At 33.8% G+C, this 18,199-nt stretch overlaps 1 protein-coding gene across 1 annotated transcript in view; it reads left to right on the forward strand.

Moving 5' to 3' along the window:
- Positions 1–7,265, forward strand: part of map2k6 (mitogen-activated protein kinase kinase 6) — a 43,709-nt gene extending 36,444 nt beyond the window's left edge. The window contains exons 11-12 of the mRNA XM_056469366.1: positions 2,594–2,639; positions 5,541–7,265. Of these exons, the coding sequence (XP_056325341.1) occupies positions 2,594–2,639; positions 5,541–5,618 (124 nt within the window). The 3' untranslated portion in view covers positions 5,619–7,265. The remainder of the gene's footprint in view (positions 1–2,593; positions 2,640–5,540) is intronic.
- Positions 7,266–18,199: the final 10,934 nt, after the last annotated feature.

The raw sequence follows: 18,199 nt of genomic DNA on the forward strand, positions 1-18,199 counted from the left end.
ATTTACCAAGTGATGCTTAATAGAGAAAGGACATTTTTCATAGTATTTCCGATCTAATTTTTCTTCTTGAGAAAGTCTTATTTCTTTTAGTTTGGCTTAAATAAAACTGCTAAGGTCAATATTATTATCCCCATTTAGGTAATTATTGATTTTGATTGGCTATAGAGCAAGTTCAGTGAGTTGCCTAATTAATATAACTTATACACTCACCGGCCACTTTATTAGGTACAGCTGTCCAATTTTCTAATCAGCCATCACATGGCAGCAAATCAATGCATTTAGCCATGAAGACATGGTCAAGACGACCTGCTGCAGTTAAAACCGAGCATCACAATAGGGAAGAAAGGCCAGAGGTCAAAGGAGAATGGCCAGACTGGTTAGAGCTGGTAGATAGTAACTCAAATAACCACTCATTACAACCGAGGTATGCAGAAGAGCATCTCTGAATGCACAACACGTCCAACCCTGAGGCAGATGGCCTACAACAGCAGAAGACCACACCAGGTGCCTCACCTGTCAGCTATAAAGCGGAAATTAAGGCTACAATTTGCACAGGCTCACCAAAATTGCACAATAGAAGATTGGAAAAATGTTGCCTGGCCTGATGAGTCTCTATTTCTGCTGCGACATTTAGGGCTGACCATGTCCATCCCTTTATGACCACAGTGTACCCATGTTCTGATGGCTACTTCCAGCAGCATAACACGACATGTCATAAAGTGCGAATCATCTCAGACTGGCTTCTCGAGCATGACGTCCACAGTCACCAGAACTCAATAGAGCACATTTGGGATGAAGATTCAATATGGACCAAAATCTCTGAGGAATATTTCCAGTATCTTGTTGAATCTATGCCACGAAGGATTAAGGCAGTTCTGAAGGCAAAAGGAGTACAACCCGGTACTAGTAAGGTGTACCTAATAAAGTGGCCGGTGAGTGTAGTTAACTCTTTAAATAGCTGAATACTGGTATCTTGCAAAAATATTATGTACTGTCATCACGGCAAAGATAAAAAAAAAAGAAAAGAAATTTGTTTTTAGAAAAGAGTTATTATAAGCTATTATGGTTATATATAAGCTATTATGGTTAAGAATGTATTGAAAACTGCAGATAACTTTGATGCAACGTTGAATCAGCTTTTAACATAACAAATATCTTTACGGAAAAAATAAAAGCAAATAATTATTCTGGCCTGTACTTTATTGAAATCCATAAAAGAACAAGTCATCCTACATTTAAATAAAAACAAAATGATCTAAAATGTATATATTATGTATGTAGCTCTATTCAAAATTACGTGGGCATATAGGTAGGTGTGATTTTTGCCAAGTACGGTGCGATTCTGGACTAAATTCTGTGTTGATCCTGGAACATCATTTTTGTTGGAAAATGTAATCCACACCCATTTTCTACCCCTAAACCCAACCATAACTGCAAATTACTCCCTAAATAAGAGGGCGATAATAGCTGGATAACAATCATGTGGAAGTGCATGAACCTACCAGTAAGCCTAAACTTAACATAAACGGTAAACAAATCCCTTAATTCTGATTGGCTGATTGGAAAGTTGTTCCAGGATCAACATAGATGTTAATCCAGGAACATGTCCTACTTGGTGAAATCACACTAGCCATAATATATGTTAATGGAAGTGAAAAAGAGAAGTTGCCATTCACATACTTTATTTGATTAATCACTTTATTATAATTTATAATCTAATAATATCTACAATACATTTTATTCCAGTAATCACTTCATAAAAATCAAATAATTTACACAATACACAGTTTTAGTTTTCATTAATTAGCTAATCAGTTTATTTAGTAGGGTACGACATGTCAGTTTAAGATTACATTTTATGTATAATATAAAAGCTTAAGGAAAATGGTGACAAATCTCCAACCCCCAAAGCTTTAAAAGTTAATGCCAAAGTATAGTAATGTCGTTTTTATGCGGCTGCAGTACTCTCAAAAATCTTAAAAAATACAAATAAAACAATTTAAATCTTAGTCATCCTTATTCTGACATTCTCAAAGCACTAAACTGTGTACAAAACCTTTCTTTCAAGAAATGTAATAGGGTTTCCCAGTACTGGCATAGTTGGCGGTTCATTCCACTGTGGTGACCACTGATAAATAAGGCACTAAGCTGAAGGAAAATGAATGAGATATAATACGGTTGCATTGAGCAATGTATTTGTTTTATTTCACACTTCTAACAGCCTCACTTAAGATATTAATATTGTATGTAAATGAGGCGCATGTAAATGCAGTTCACACCGGATGTTTGTATGTGGGACGGTCATGAGCCGAGATTCTCTGGAACTGCTCTTCTGTGAAACAATGCTGATAAACCACACAGTTTAGTGAAAGTGAAAAGTCTTTCAAAGCACAGCGATTCTCAAAATACCTACCTGGACTGTGCATTGTGTAGTAAAATAAGTGAACGGGATGTAGAAACCCTGATTGCATCCTCTCTTGTTCACATTGTGAGAGGAAGTACTCGAGGACACCATGTGCAGTGTTGAGGTTTTCTGTTCTCATTCATGCCACATTTCTAACGTGTGTGTGTGTGCGTTTTAATTTTGTTTCAGCTTAAGGAAGAATTCCACAGAGCGACCGACTTATACAGAATTAATGGTGAGTTTGATTCTACCTTGTTTTTTTTTTATATGCATTTTCCTACTTTGTCCTTTAGATGTCAGACTTGTGCTTTCCTTATGTGGCTTCTTTCTGTTAGCCTGTTATATTATGAAGTAGCTGTTTGATTTGTTAACTGTGGTGTGAATTGTTTTAAATTATTTAAAAACTGCTGTAAATGTATTTTTAGAGTCTTATCTTTATCCTGTGCTGCTTTTTAAAAACTTTTTTTTATTAATTTTACAAAGTAACTAAGATATTTCTCTTTTTTAAGGTTATGGTTATTATTAATATTAATAATAATATTAGTAATAATAATAATAATATAGAGTAAAAATTGTAACACTTAAATATTTTATTTAATAAATTATTTTCTTATATTCACAGTTGAAGATGAAATTAAGAATCCTTTAAAACTGTAACTTTTTTAATGTTTGAGAAGTGATGATTTAACAGATCAAGAATTTTTTTTACAGTATTTTCTATTATTTATATTTTAGATCACATTTATATTTTTATATATTTTTTTCATTTTTAGATTACACTGGAATAAAAAAATGTATAAAAATAAAAATGTAAAACCTGGGGTATTTGGGGATTGTTAGGGTAAAGTGGATCTACACCAGAGATGCCTAAACTAGAGCCTGTAGCCAAATTAGTAAAGGAATCAGATTTTGTTTAAATGTACATATTGTCACCTGACAATGCAGAGACTGCATTTGAGCAAATCCAAGCAAGCCCAAGTCCAACTTGACTAGTGTATACAACATTGAACTCCACTGTCTGATAAATGTTATTGTTTATGCTTTTATTGCAATAAGTTATCATTTTAAAAGTTATACTGCATTAGATAATACAATTTAAAGTAAAGTTTTCTATTTATTTTGAAATATTATGAAATAAATTAGGAAATGACCCATGGCAACTTTAATGTAATATAGTTTGGTGTATTTACCTTTGACCATACCTTCTCGAAGATATCTGTTTTTTGGCTCGTCATATGAAAATGTTTGGGCAGCCCTGGTCTAGACCATGTCTGTGTCCTATTTCTCATCCAAAAAGAAAGCAAGAAATTATATTTACAGACTTTATGTTCATTATTGTTATTGATTTATTTAAAAAAGGATTTAACAGAGCAAGATTTTTGTTTACAGTATTTCCTATTTTATATTTTTACATAATTTTTGTATTTTTATATACGTTTATAATTATGTTATTAGGTTACACTGGAATAAATAAAAAATAATAATAAAAATGTAAACACTGCTATGGTCAATAATATTAGCCCCCATCAGATTTTTTTTGTTTTCAATTAGCTACAGAAAAAGAGTACAGTTACCTAGTTAAATAGCCTTCAAATGTCACTTTGGGCTGAAAACTAGTACCTTGCAAACTAGCAATTATGTACTTTCATCAAAGACGCAACGTTATTAGAAATTAATTATTGAAACAGTTTTAAAGTCTGTAGGAAAAAATCTGCCTGCAAACCACATTCAAATTTTAATCTATATATGCTTATATATTTAATAGCATTTTTAAAACAAAACAATTAGATTTTCATAATAATAATCATAATATTTAACAACAACAAATTGTATTTAAATATTTTAAAGTGACACATTTTTTCCCAATGCTGTTAAGCAACAGCATTTACATTTTTCATTTAATTTCCATGTTATTTGTGTTCTCCCCGTCCCACCTTGTTTTAAATTCATTTTGCATTGGATTAAAATATACCAGGGTTCCCACACTTCTTCAAAGTACGTAGAAGTACTTGAATTTCAGACATATGGTTTCAAGGCCTGGGAAGCACTTAAAAACAATCAGAGGTCCTTGAAAGAGCTTGAATTAAATTTGAAATTAAAGTTGTTTGGTAAAACCATTCAGTGGTTTGATTTCAACAATTGTAGTCCATTGTCAAAAACAGAATGAAAAAACTAAGCAATTCTTCAATTAAAAATCTTGTACAAAAACACTGACAAAAAATAATGCACATTTTATCAATATTTCAGAAACCATATTTGAATATCACCATTATTAAATTCAACAAGTTCTTTGAACACGACTTTAACCCTTGTGTACTGTTCAAATTGACTATACCCTTTCGTTATGTTGGTGGCTGTTTTTGCCCCATTGACTTTCATTATAACCACATGTTTTGATTGCAAAGCCTTGACACCAAATAATCCTGAATTCTTGATTGTTGGTGTTTTTCCCTGTTGGCAAGAGGTAAAACTTTTAATTTTTTACTGTTGATCATCAGTTGGCAGCCTTAACCCTTTAGATAGGCCTGTGCAAAAGGCACATTCTGTTGAATATAACAGCCGAAATAGACTTACTATGTCCTGAGAGATGACCTGCTTATTTCTTATTTTCAAAGGTCTCTCTCACACTCACACACTTGCACATGCCCCCCCCACACACACAATACTCCATATAACTATAATTTTTATACAGAATCTAAGCTTTTTTTGCACTGCAACAGTAAAAATTAGCACATTTATCTCTTCCCAACGGGGAAATCCAGCAAAAATCAAGATTGCATGATTATATGGTGTCATGGATTTCCAGAAAAATATCATTATTATGGAAGTCAATGAAGCAAAACATCCACAAACATAACGAAAGGGTAGTTAATATACATAATACATGTCAAAATAAGATGTGTGACCCCAGAGTGGATGGAAACATCCCCAACAGCATGTTAAAACTTAATTTTTTAGTGTAAGTTTTAAGTGTAAGTGAAATGTTAAGTACAGTAAGGACTTTCATGATGCTACATATGCTGGGGTATGGGTGCTTTAAAAAGTTCTTAAATCTGCTGTTCACGAAAGCATGGGAACCCTGATATACAAACAAATAGTCCTCTCTTTTAACATGTGAAATATCTTCCACCCCCAGCAACATCCCTTCTTCACCCTCCACGACTCCAAAGATACCGACGTGGCAAGTTTTGTGAAGATCATCCTCGGGGACTGAGAGCGTTCCTGTAGGCCAAACTGACACACCGCCACCGGCGCGGGGGGGACAAACGGGACTGTTCCAGAAAACATTAAACAACAACAACAAAAAAACACCAATCGCAAGACTTAACACCTGTCAAACATGACAACCGTGCGCAGGACGGAAGAACCGCGGGCCATGTGCTGCATGTATGAGTGAGCATCGCCTGTATGTGCAGACTTAAAATGGTTTTACAGTCCCAATTAAAAAAAAAAATAACTTCAGTCGTTCAATCCCAGCTTTACCTCTCAATTAAAAATACAATCAGTTTTAGCATCTGGTGATTAGTCTGTTCTAGTTGTCTGTTGAGTTTCCCCTAGTCGCACTTGAAATGTATTTCTCCCCCAAAAAAGTCATCAGAAATGTTCCTCGCCCCCATCGACGCCTGGTTCTTAAAAAAATAATAAAAACGTAAATATACAAAAAACAATAAAAAAAGAGAGCGAGAGAGTGGTATAGATATATTTATCTATTATCTAGATATGTATATATACTCAAAATAAAAACAAAAATATTTCTTGAATTTGTTAAAAGAGTACGTGAGGACTATATTCTGTGTTGGCTGTTATTAAAACGGATGAATGGAGCATCTTTATTTCCTTTGTTTGTTCTGAGTTTTGCATATATGTCACTGAAGGCTGATCTCAGATCAGTTTTTCTCAACAGCGAGGGTCAGGATTTAGGAAGTCAGAACTATTCCTGAATCAGAAGTGAAAAAGCGCAGTGCTTGGTAGCGAACACTGCATTATTATTATATTATTATTATTATTTTTTAATGCCCTCCATTGAACTGAATGAGTCAAATGAGTGTGCGCTTGTGTGTGCTTTATATGCTATTTGTCTATACCAAGGTTATTTGGGTATCTAAGTCTGTTGGCTACGTCTAGACCTCTCTGTTCTGAGCCAATCAAAAAGAAAGAAAAAAAAGAATTAAAATTCTCACTCTTTCAATTGCAATCCAACTGGAAATTATTATTATTATTAATTATTATTATTATTATTATACACAGTGCATATGTATTAACAGTAATGAGGTGTTCTGCAGTTTCTGTATGTGCTGTAACTGCTGTTTTTTTTCTCATTGGAAACTTGACGATTTGTGTTGAATTTTAAGGTGAGCGTGTGGTGGAAGTGCGAGTGCTTTTTTTTTCTGTGTGTGTGTGTGTGCATGAAAGTCTGAACACACGTAGCTGACACTTCTTTCAAAGCCTCACTGTGACTCGGAAGCCTGATTTTGTGCCTCTCTCTCTGTAAAAAGAAAAGACAAAAAAACAATCTTCTACATTAAGACAAACTACAAAACCCACGCTGCTTTGCTTTCCACAGGCAGGAGGGTCTGTTGCTTTTGCTTTCTGGGCTTCTGGTTTTATTCTTGTATAATTTCTGTAAGGTGGAAATGATGATGATGATGATGATGATGATGAATGTGTAAGAGTGAGTGTGTGTGGGTGTGTGCGCATGTGTGTGTGTGTGTGTGTGTGTGTGCGTGCGTGTGTGTGAGCGTGTATTTGTTTTTTGTTTGTTTTTTTTTTGTCTTGTGACCACTGTATACAGAATGGATAACACTGCTGATTTGCCTGTAATCGTTATATTGTTTGATTCAAACATAAAAGTTCTCTTATATCTTTGCTGCTTCTTTTTGATATTCGCTACGTTGAAGTTGTTGATTGGTCAGTCTGAAGAAATTATTCATATCCTTTCACTTTGATTGGTTATTTGGTACATCTGTAAGCATATTTTATACTGTAAAATTACATATTTGAATACTGCAACAAACCAAAACAAGTTTATTTTGTGGGTAAAACCTGGGTTATTTGGGTATTGTTTGCGTAGAATCATTGTAGACCATGTCTGTGTCTTATTTTTGTGGGTAAAACCTGGATTATTTAGGTATTGTTTGCGTAGAATCGTTGTAGACCATATTTGTGTCTTATTTTTGTGGGTAAAACCTGGGTTATTTGGGTATTTGGGACCTCAGTTCAACGTCTCATCCGAAAAACGGCATTCACTGACAGTGTAGTGTCCCCTTCACTTTACTGGGGCATTGGGACTCACATAGTTCAGTGCTCCCTGCTGGTATTACTAACACCACTTCCAACAGCAACCTAGTTTTCCCATGTGGTCTCCCATCCAGATACTGACCAGGCTCAGCCCTGCTTAGGTTCAGTCAGTAACTGGTCTTGGGCTGCAGGGTGATATGGCTGTCTATTATCATCATAATTTAAAATTGTTAGAATTTTTTATTTCTTTCATAACATTTTATTGTTATGCAAATTATTATAGGTATTAGATGCGGTTTCATTTTCAAAAACTAGCATTTTATTATAAAATAATGCAAGGTAAAATTACAGTAAAAAAATGATTTGAGAATATGGTGAGCTAATGTCACAGTATGTCTGCTAATATTTTTTTTCTTTTGGAGAAAGTCTTATTTGTTTTATTTTGGCTAGAATAAAAGCAGTTTTTAATTTTTTAAACACCATTTAAGGTCAAAATGATTAGCCCCTTTAAGTTATGTCTTTTCAATAGTCTACAGAACAAACCATCATTATACAACTTGCCTAATTACCCTAACCTGCCTAGTTACCTAATTAACCTGGTTAAGCCTTTAAATGTTACTTTTAGCTGTATAGAAGTGTCTTGAAAAATATCTAGTCAAATATTATTTACTGTAATCATGGCAAAGATAAAATAAATCAGTTATTAGAAACGAGTTATTAAAACTATTATGTTTAGAAATGTGTTGAAAAAAATCTCTCGGTCTAACAGAAATTTGGGAAAAAATAAAAGGGGGCTAATAATTCTGACTTCAACTATATATATATATATATATATATATATATATATATATATATATATATATATATATATATATATATATATATATATATATATATATATATATATATATGAGGACTCAACTTTCATAAAAAATCACTGTGCTAAATATCCTAAAACTGTATATTAGTTTCGGTTATAATTGTGTTATAATTCGGTTAATAATATTGTTTTACTGACTACTATATTTTCTTACAATTTACTCGCTAAGATATGCAAAGATTAAGGAGGTGAGAAGTGATTTTATACTTCACAGATTTCTTATTGTGCAAGTTTCTGTCCTCAAGTGTCCTGCTGGAAGTCACCCAGATTTCTCCAGTCTGTCGGCCTCGTTCAGCCAAATGAATGTTCACCATCATCTTATATTAGGAGACATTAGAGAGTGGACATGAACATGATATGACAGTATAGTGATAACATTCAACATAAGCCCTTTGAGCATGATTTTTTTTCATGGCCTGTGAAATGAGACACATTATGCTTCTCATTTCTCATGTTTTATCTATTTTTTTTTTTGCTGCAGTGTATTGTCACTTTGACGTAATTGATGCAGGTGGCTAAAAATCATTAAATGGTTTTTATAAATGCATTGAAAATTATTTTAGATATTATTTATTCTTGTTTAAATGTTTTATGGTAGTGAAATTTTTTTAAAGAAATATTTTCTTTAAGAAGTATATTTATATTCTGGTTTCATTATTATCAACCTTTTTTCGCAATCTTATATATATATATATATATATATATATATATATATATATATATATATATATATATATATATATATATATTGCCATTAATAATTAGTTTTTTTTTTAAAGAAATATTTTATGAAAATTACAGTCAAAACAACACAATTTACAATTAAACAACAAGTTTGTATTTAATTTTTCAAATCTCAATTATTCCTGTATAATGCACGGTAAAGCTAACATCTTAGCTTTTATGAATTTTTAAATACATATTTGTAATATGCTGGTTTTATTATTATCATCTTTTTGTAACCTAAAATACATATTTTTATATGGAACTATATAAAAAATGCATTTTTTAGCCATTCATAATGCATTTTTTATATGTCATTTATTCCTGTATAATGCATACTAAAACCAAAATTTTAGCTGAATCTACAATTTAAAAAAAAAAAAAATTTAATATGCTGGTTTAATTATTATTAAATTTTTTGCTATATATATATATATATATATATATATATATATATATATATATATATATATATATATATATATAACTGCTTTTTAAGCCATTTAAAAATATTATTTTTGAAAGAAATATTTTATGAAAGTACAGTCAAAACAACTTATTTCACAATTAAAAAACAAGTTTGTATTAAAATTTTTTTATTTTATTGCTGTATAATGCATGGTAAATATGGTGTATATATATATATATATATATATATATATATATATATATATATATATATATATATATATATATATATATATGTATATGTATATGTAACGATATATAAAAAAATTTTAAGCCATTAATAATTTGTTTAAATTTTTGTGTAATCACAATTTTATATTTCTTTCTACACATGCAGAGTTGTTGGATTAATTGGGGAATTTAAAAAGCAATTTATAATCACTAAAGTGACAGAAGATGCACTATGAAAACAAAGCTTTTAAAACTAAAAAAGCAGTTTCATGACCATGAGAAAAAAAAGTATTTTTTAACCCACACAAATAAAAAGCTGAGTTTCATGGTCTTGTGACCTGCCATACTGATATATTTTTTGTTCCATTAGTTTAGTCGATGTGACAAGAAGCTGGAATGAGAACCTGTCTTGTGATTTTTCTCTCTCAGGAAGTTTTCATTTTCACATGCTGTCCAATCGCATACAGGTATTTTTAGAGGTGTGGAATGCAAAATCTGAGGCGTTTGAGATTTGCTTAAAGGTGCTGTGAATCGTTTTTAGCCGTTTTATCCATCTTATCCCCTTGTCAACAAACTGAACACACTTTACTCTTGTAAATAGTTTTATTAGTAAAATAATACATTTAAATGCATTCTCCATTTTTAATATGCAACAATATTAAGATAAGTGAGAACACAATAAAATTATAGCAAATTTATTCTGCAGTTTCTGCAGATTACATTGTTGGGAGCTGTTAACACTTATCTTATGAACCAGCCAGCATCTAAATGCATTTCCCCCCCAAACTGAGTCTCAAAGTGGGGAAGTAAATTTAAATTACTGAATGTAGCATGGTTGTTGGATCCAGATAGTGGTCTGTGTACTTTAAAAAACATTCTATAGGCAAAAATACCTTCACAAGGTCTGGCCAGACTGCATTGAGCTGATAGAAATGACAGTAACTCAAACACATATTTGAGTACACCTGAGGTTTCCAGAAGAACAGCTCCGAATGCGCAAACCTTGAAGCAGGTGAGATACAACATCAGAAAATTCACATGGCTCATTAAAGCTGGACAATAAAAACTGGAAAACAATTGCCTAGTCTGGTGAGTCTTGGTTTGTGCTCCATTATTAGGATGGTATATAGTCAAAATTTTGTGAAAACAGCATGGATCTGCCTTACCTAGTCTCAAACGGGTTTATTGAGCATGACATTAAAGGGAGAGTTAACCCCCCAACATTTTAATTGACTCATCCTCGAGTGGTTATACACTTTTATGAGTTTCTTTTTTCTATTATATTTTGAAGAAAGCTGAAATCTGTGAGCATTGCCTTCCATATGTTTGTTTTTCCTATTATATACAAGTTTCATCTTCTTTTGTGGCAAAATTTTCAGTTTAGGTTGAACTGTCCCTTTAAGATCACTTAAATGGCCTTCACAGCCACCATATTTCAATCCAATTGTACACATTTAGGATTTGTTGGAACCGCAGATTCATATTATGGATGTGCAGCAAACGAATATGAAGCTTTCGTGTCATGTTTATAGACCAATATTTGTCAATAAGGAATGTTTACAGCGCCTTGCTTAATCTAGCTACACACAAACAAGATGAAAGCAGAAATGGAGGTCAAAGCAAAGTGTACCCAATAAAGTGGCCGGTAAGTGAACTTTCCCCTTAGCATTTCGCTTTGAGTTGGCTACATGTTCATCTTCAGTTGCATTAACGTTCATTCATTGTTTACGAGGACAAGTACGTCCTTTATTAACAAGTGCAACTTCAAAAGAGCTGCGGAAATGAGTTCTTTCATGAATGACCACATGAGGAGGTCTTATAATTATATTGTATTGTGTTCAAACCTTTATGTCGCATTTCGTCTATTCAGATTTTCTTTGACATGTAAACAGCAAGCACACTACCAAGAAAATTCTCAAGAAGGTGTACTTGTCAGCATGTTAATTATAGTTTTATTGACTTCCATGCGTGTTTTCCAGCATTTATGCCCACATGCTGACTAAACTCCGTTTGTATGAATATGTCACCTGTACGATAAAATTAAAAACGTGCCTTAAGAAACGGATGCTGACGTCTCCTTCTGTGCTCTCAGAAGAAATGAATCCGATGATTTCATCTCCTCTTACTAGAATATGACTTTAATTAATCACAAAGCTCAGTCTGCACGTTGATATGACTGATCCTAGTGAGTCTCCACACACAGATAAAGAATTCAAGGAAATGCGAGGACGTGTCCGTTCGTGTTCTGATGCCGTAAAAACTGATGGGGAAAGTTGGGGCAGGCTCGTGCGTCGTGTAGGTCTTGTTTTATCCAGCTTGCAAAATGCTTCAGGCTGTTCAAAAAATGTAGTCAAATCTGTTTTAACTGTCATGAACTGTTGAAAGGCATACTGACACTGTTTTCCATGAAACAAGTTTATCCTGAAGTAGTTCAAGTGCGGTTAAGTAGACTTTTTCAAGTGTAGGCCTACTAACGTTAGCTGAGTGACATGACTGGACCAAGTCTGACATCCAGACAAGGGCCAAACATGGACCATATCTGGGCAAGGTCTCAGCCAAGTTAATTAACCGTATCTGTACCTGAACTGGGCCAGATACTGTATGGCCCATGTTTGGACAAGCCAGACTTGGTGTCTCAGGACTGCAAAGAAATTGATAAATCCATGAAGCATTATGCGCTAATAATGGTAATGTCAGCAATGGTTAATAATAAAACAATTTGTAAAATATTTATTTAGTTAATAAAATATATGTAATGTAGGTTGAATTCAGTTATTTTTTTAATATACAGGAAACAATAAATTAATAATTCAATAAAATCTTGATTGATTCCTGGATTAAATATAAGGCATTAGAAGTTGCAAACAGGAAGATGAAAATAACTTTGTGTATTAAAATATTTAATTTATTCATTTTCCCTTCAATTAGTCCCTTATTTATCAGGGGTCACCACAGCGGAATGAACTGCCTAAAATATTTCTTTACACAAAAAATAATTTAAATGTATTTTAAATATGGGTCAAGATAAGCCAAACTAATGTGGCCCACATATCAATTTTTAACATCTGGGCCAAACGCTGCGTTTGACATGTGTCACATGTCTTGTGTGCCGCTTTTAAGATGGTGCCACCTCTGCCAAACCTGGGCCATGTTTGGCCCAAATGCTGTAGGCCAGTGCCAAATGAATGCCTGCTGTGCTAGCTTCATGTCAAATCTGGGCCAGAATTCTTTGCTACCTGGAATGTGACTAGGAGCGTGTCCTGTGTGTTCATGCTAATGACATTACCCTCAATTTCCAGTTTGGCTTTATAATGGTGAAACACCAGATATGCTTTTATATACTGTTTGTTTCTTCAGAGAGCAGCATTATAGCAAAACTCTAAACTTTTACACATCATACATGTCGTACTATTTAGTATGATAAAACTGCAGGGCTTCTCCTCCATGTGATCATGACCAGAAGAAGCGGTCTTGGTAAAGCTGCTTTCGTGTTGTATCGTGCTCATCTCTCAACCCCAAATCTGATTCACACTACCATAACAATGGGGTTTGAATACTTTAGCTCATCCATGAACATGATTTCTGTACTGAGTGCCCTATGATGTAATGAACACGATAACTCCCATCATTCAGGGTGATCTCAGGGTGTACTCACACTAGGCACGGTTGCATTGAACCATGCCTGGGCGTGATTGTGCCCTCTCCCCTCTCCCCCTCGGCCTGCACTCACACTGTATTTTACCTTTCAAGCCTAAGCACACTTACATTATCGGTTATGTGCTCTCGCTCAGTACAGTGAAGGTTGCTTTAGTTATATTGTTTTATATTTATATAAGTAAGAATGATTAATAAATCCATGTAAAACAATCCCTTAAAAGTGATGTTGCATCTTTAGTTTCAAGCTCAGGCACACTTTGCACTCTCACTTCAAGCGTACTGTGCCAAAGCCCAATCGGATCGCACTCTGGCCCATCCCTTTCAAATGGGCCAAGGCCGGCCAACTGAACTGTGGTATGATTCAGAGCACTCACACTTGTTAAACGAATCAGGAAATGGGGATCAAACATGCTTGTGCATGGTTGGCATAGCCTAGTGTGAGTACACTCTGCCACGGCGTCATCAAAATACACCTTATGTGTCAGCGCAATAGCCTAGTGTTTAGCGCGTCCACATATGGTGCAGTAGCATGTCAAGGTGTCCCGAGTTCGAAACCCGGCTCGAGGATATTTCCCAACCCTACCCCGCTCTCTCTCTTTCCCACTTCGCTTCCTGTCTCATTACTGTCCTGTCTAATAAAGACAAAAAGGCCAAAAAAAACCCGGCTTATGTTTGTTGTGAATATGCGCTCTCTAGCGACAAAAATTACATACATGAATTGAGCTTCATTTCAAGGTTAATGGGATGGTTCAATCAAATGAAAAATCAGTAATTTAATCATGTCTTTCTAGAAACCTGACTTTATTTAGCAGAGCACAAAATATATATTAATAAAAATCTGGGTTGGTGGTTCATCCCGCTGTGGCGACCCCAGATTAATAAAGGGACTAAGCTGAAAAGAAAATGAATGAATGAATGAAAAATCTGGGGTCATTTTGGGTAAAGTTAGAGGCATTTTTCTCCGCTGTGCATTTACTGCCGAGTTCAACTAACAGCAAATGTTTTTTTTTTTTTTTGCTGTTTGTTGAACTCTGCAGTAAATGCACAGTGAGTGTCGTTTTTTTAAATGGCTTTGTAAAAGAGTAAAGTGAGTTTTTTGCTTGAGGACTTTGAGACCTTTTTGCCATTTTGTCAGCCATTTCTCCCTTTGGTTTATTTATTTATTATTTTGACATTTTCAATACTTTTTTGGTGCAACCGAGGACAGTTACTATTAATTCAATGGGTTCTGAAGATAAAAACGAAACCTTTGATTTAACTTTACCCCCAAAATAGCACTTCAGCAATGAGAAATGAGGCAAGCAGCCTAACCTTTGAAGGTTTTTTCTAAGTGTTTTTTCCTCTTTGTAGAACTGGTGTTGAGTGAATGGATGTATGGACGTGTAGTTTTGCTTGTCCACAGAACTGAATAGACTTCTGTGAATATTTTAGATAGACTGTTTTTGTGAAACTAATGAAAGAGGCTCAATAATAATAAAGGACAGCTTTTTCTTGTCCTTATCCTATAAGGAAAATGACAGGCTTCAGTAGAGGACATTTGACCCATGGCTGGGTTCCAGTGTTTAATCAAAACCCTGGGTTTTGGATTTTTTTTTGGGCCGAATGGGGTTGATGCTTCAGTCACGTAGCATTGTAAGCTAGAGTATACAGCAAGGCGGCAACATGAACTCATTGAACTTGTTGAGTGTATTGGACATAATATAGACAGCCAAAAACAGCAAAGACGACAGACAAAACATGCCAGAATTAAAGCCTGCCTGTCCAAAAACCCGATGGGAAGAGATGAACTCCTGCAGCCCTTGTGTGTGCGGCATTATTTAACCGGCTCCTATTTACAGACACCTGCTTTGATGCGTTGTGTTTTTGACGCACATCCCCCCCCCATTATCTCAAGCTAAATAATGTCCCGTTTAGATAGAAGAGGTATTTATAGCCATACTTCAAGGCCTCTGTTTCAAGATATTTGTTCACAACTAAATCCAAGGAGGTGACATGGTGGCTCAGTGGTTAGAATTGTCACCTCACAGCAAGAAGGTCGCTGGACCGAGTCCAGGCTGGGGCAGTTGGCATTTCTGTGTGGAGTTTGCATGTTCTCTCAATGTATATGTGGGTTTCCAGGTGCTCTGGTTTCTCCAGTCAAAGACATGCGGTATAAGTAAACAAAGTTGGCCATAGTGTATGAGTGCATGTGTGAATGCGAGTGTGTTATGGGTGTTTCACAGTACTGGGTTGTTGCTGGAAGGGCATCCGCTGCGTAAAACAAATGCTGGATTGGTGATTCATTTCATTTAACTGTGTCAACCCCTGATAAATAAGGGACTAAGCCGAATGAATAAATTAATGAATGAATGAATGAATGAATTAATTAATTAATAAATCCAGGGATTTAATAAAGGGCAAGGTCATTTTTTTTGTCAGAAATGTGACCATATCTCCAAGTTTTGCACGTTGTTTTTCAAATGCAATGTTTAAGTGCAGCTTAGGGCAATTACAAAAATTAATTCATGTAAATCTGACAAAAAGTGATCAGTTACTTATAGAAAATGTCTATATGAACTCACGATAGCAAGAAATAAAATTGCAATTTAAAGAAAAATATGTCAGTTGTGATTTTAAACAAGATTTTAAAATTGAGGCGTGGCACCTAACCCCACCCACCCCTAAACCCAACCGTTAATGGGGGTCGAGCAAATCCTACTAAATTGTATGAATGAGATTGAATTGAATTGAAAAGATAGAATTGTAAATAAGTTTATTTATTCACAATTGTAAAAAAATAAATAAAATAAAAATCTGGGAAAAAAAGTCAGAATTCCAGGATAAGAGGAAAAAAAATAGGTGCGTCCCAAATTGCATATTTATGCACTATTCTATTCCATTTTGTAGTATAAATAGTGTAAGAAGTGCATTTACACTGAAAACTCTAAAAACAATAAGTGCATTTTAAATACCAGGATGATATACTTATTCAACCGGTAAAAAGCCAGCCTGATCTCACAAGGAAACATAAGTATTTTACATTTTGTCAGTTAATGGCTAATTCAGTTATATGAAAATGTAAGATTTTAAAAAGGAGGTGTGGCACCTTACACCTAAACCCAACCGTCAATGGGGATAAGCAAATCGTACTAAATTGTACGGATGAGATTGTATGAATTGATACGAATTAGCCACTAAATTAAAAGTTATGAATTGCCATGAGTGAATTGTGTTGGAAATATAATCTCTGCAAGAAAAGTCAGAATTGCAAGAGCTTAAAGTTTTTAGGAGTATAGTTTCAAAAGTTAGAATTGAAAAGAAAAGGTAGAATTGCAAAAAAAGAAAAAAAAATTTCTGAGAAAATAGTCAGAATTGCAAGATAAGAGAAAAAAATAGGTGCGTTCAGTTTAAATTTCCACTTTTTAAAAATAACATTAGTGTTCCATTTGGGACGACACTACATACATATACTATGCTGTTGAGTGTATAAGTGCATAAGTGCATAATGTATAGTGTGCCATTTGGGACTAGGCATGGGATGATAACCATTTTCAAGGTATACTGCAGTTTGAAAGGTCAAGGTTTTAAAACCGTCAAAATTAAAACCGTTCCTAAGGTGTGTGTAATATTTTACATTTTTAAAATTAGGGCAACAGTATCTCCAGCAGAACAATATCCAACGATGCTGTTTTAAACAGTAAAAAAATATCTGTTTTTGAATTAAATGAAGACAGCAGAAGTCAATAATTAATTTGAATGATTTAGCCTGACATGTTTACTGTTCCAAAATACTTTAAATGTTTCTCAAAATAAAATATAATGTTTAAAAGAGAAAAATGTTTTAGTTTTTACCCAGACATTCAAAATGTATATAATTTAGAGCAGTAATCACAATATCGGGAAACCGTGAAACCATGATATTTTTATCAAAGGTTATCATACCATCAGAATCTTATACCGGCCCTGCGCCCCAAGCCTATTTGGGACGCAGCTATAGACTTGCAATTGTAAGAAATGAAAGTTAAAATGCTATGAGAAAAAAAATCTGAATTCTAAAAATTTGTGATGAACTCTTAAATGCAAAAAAAACAAAAACTATATAATTCATAACTCATGAACACACAATATACAGAGACAAAAAGCCATTTCAGAGAAGTCAGAATTATAATTTAAAACTGAATTGCAAGGTGTTTTGTACAGCAATGGCCATTTTTCCAAATGGCCAAAAAATGCTATCATACATCAGGCCACAAGACCTTGAATTAGAGATATACCCTTGTATCTCAAATCAGTGGAGAGGAACAGTTCATGAAACACCATCACTATAAGACTAAACAATGGAAAAAGCACTAAAAGCAGAACATGTAGTAAGAAATATATAAAATAATAAGATTTATAAATGATTAATATAATAAATGAATTAAAAATATGATTCAAATAAATAGATGGCTAAATGAATAACTAAGATTTATAAATGATTATACAGTCATAACTGAAATTATCAATGAAAAACAAATAATAATAAAAATAAAACATGATGTAATATAGAATTGAAATCATCTGAAGCACACACATATTATCACAAATTTCAGATTCTACATTATTCTCCCTTTTTTTTCTCTTTGAAATCACAATTTTGACAACATCTGTTACAGGATTTAACGTTATTCCATGGCAGA

This window comes from Danio aesculapii, chromosome 12 (assembly GCF_903798145.1).
Source record: "Danio aesculapii chromosome 12, fDanAes4.1, whole genome shotgun sequence".
In the NCBI taxonomy this organism is placed as follows: Eukaryota; Metazoa; Chordata; class Actinopteri; order Cypriniformes; family Danionidae; genus Danio; species Danio aesculapii.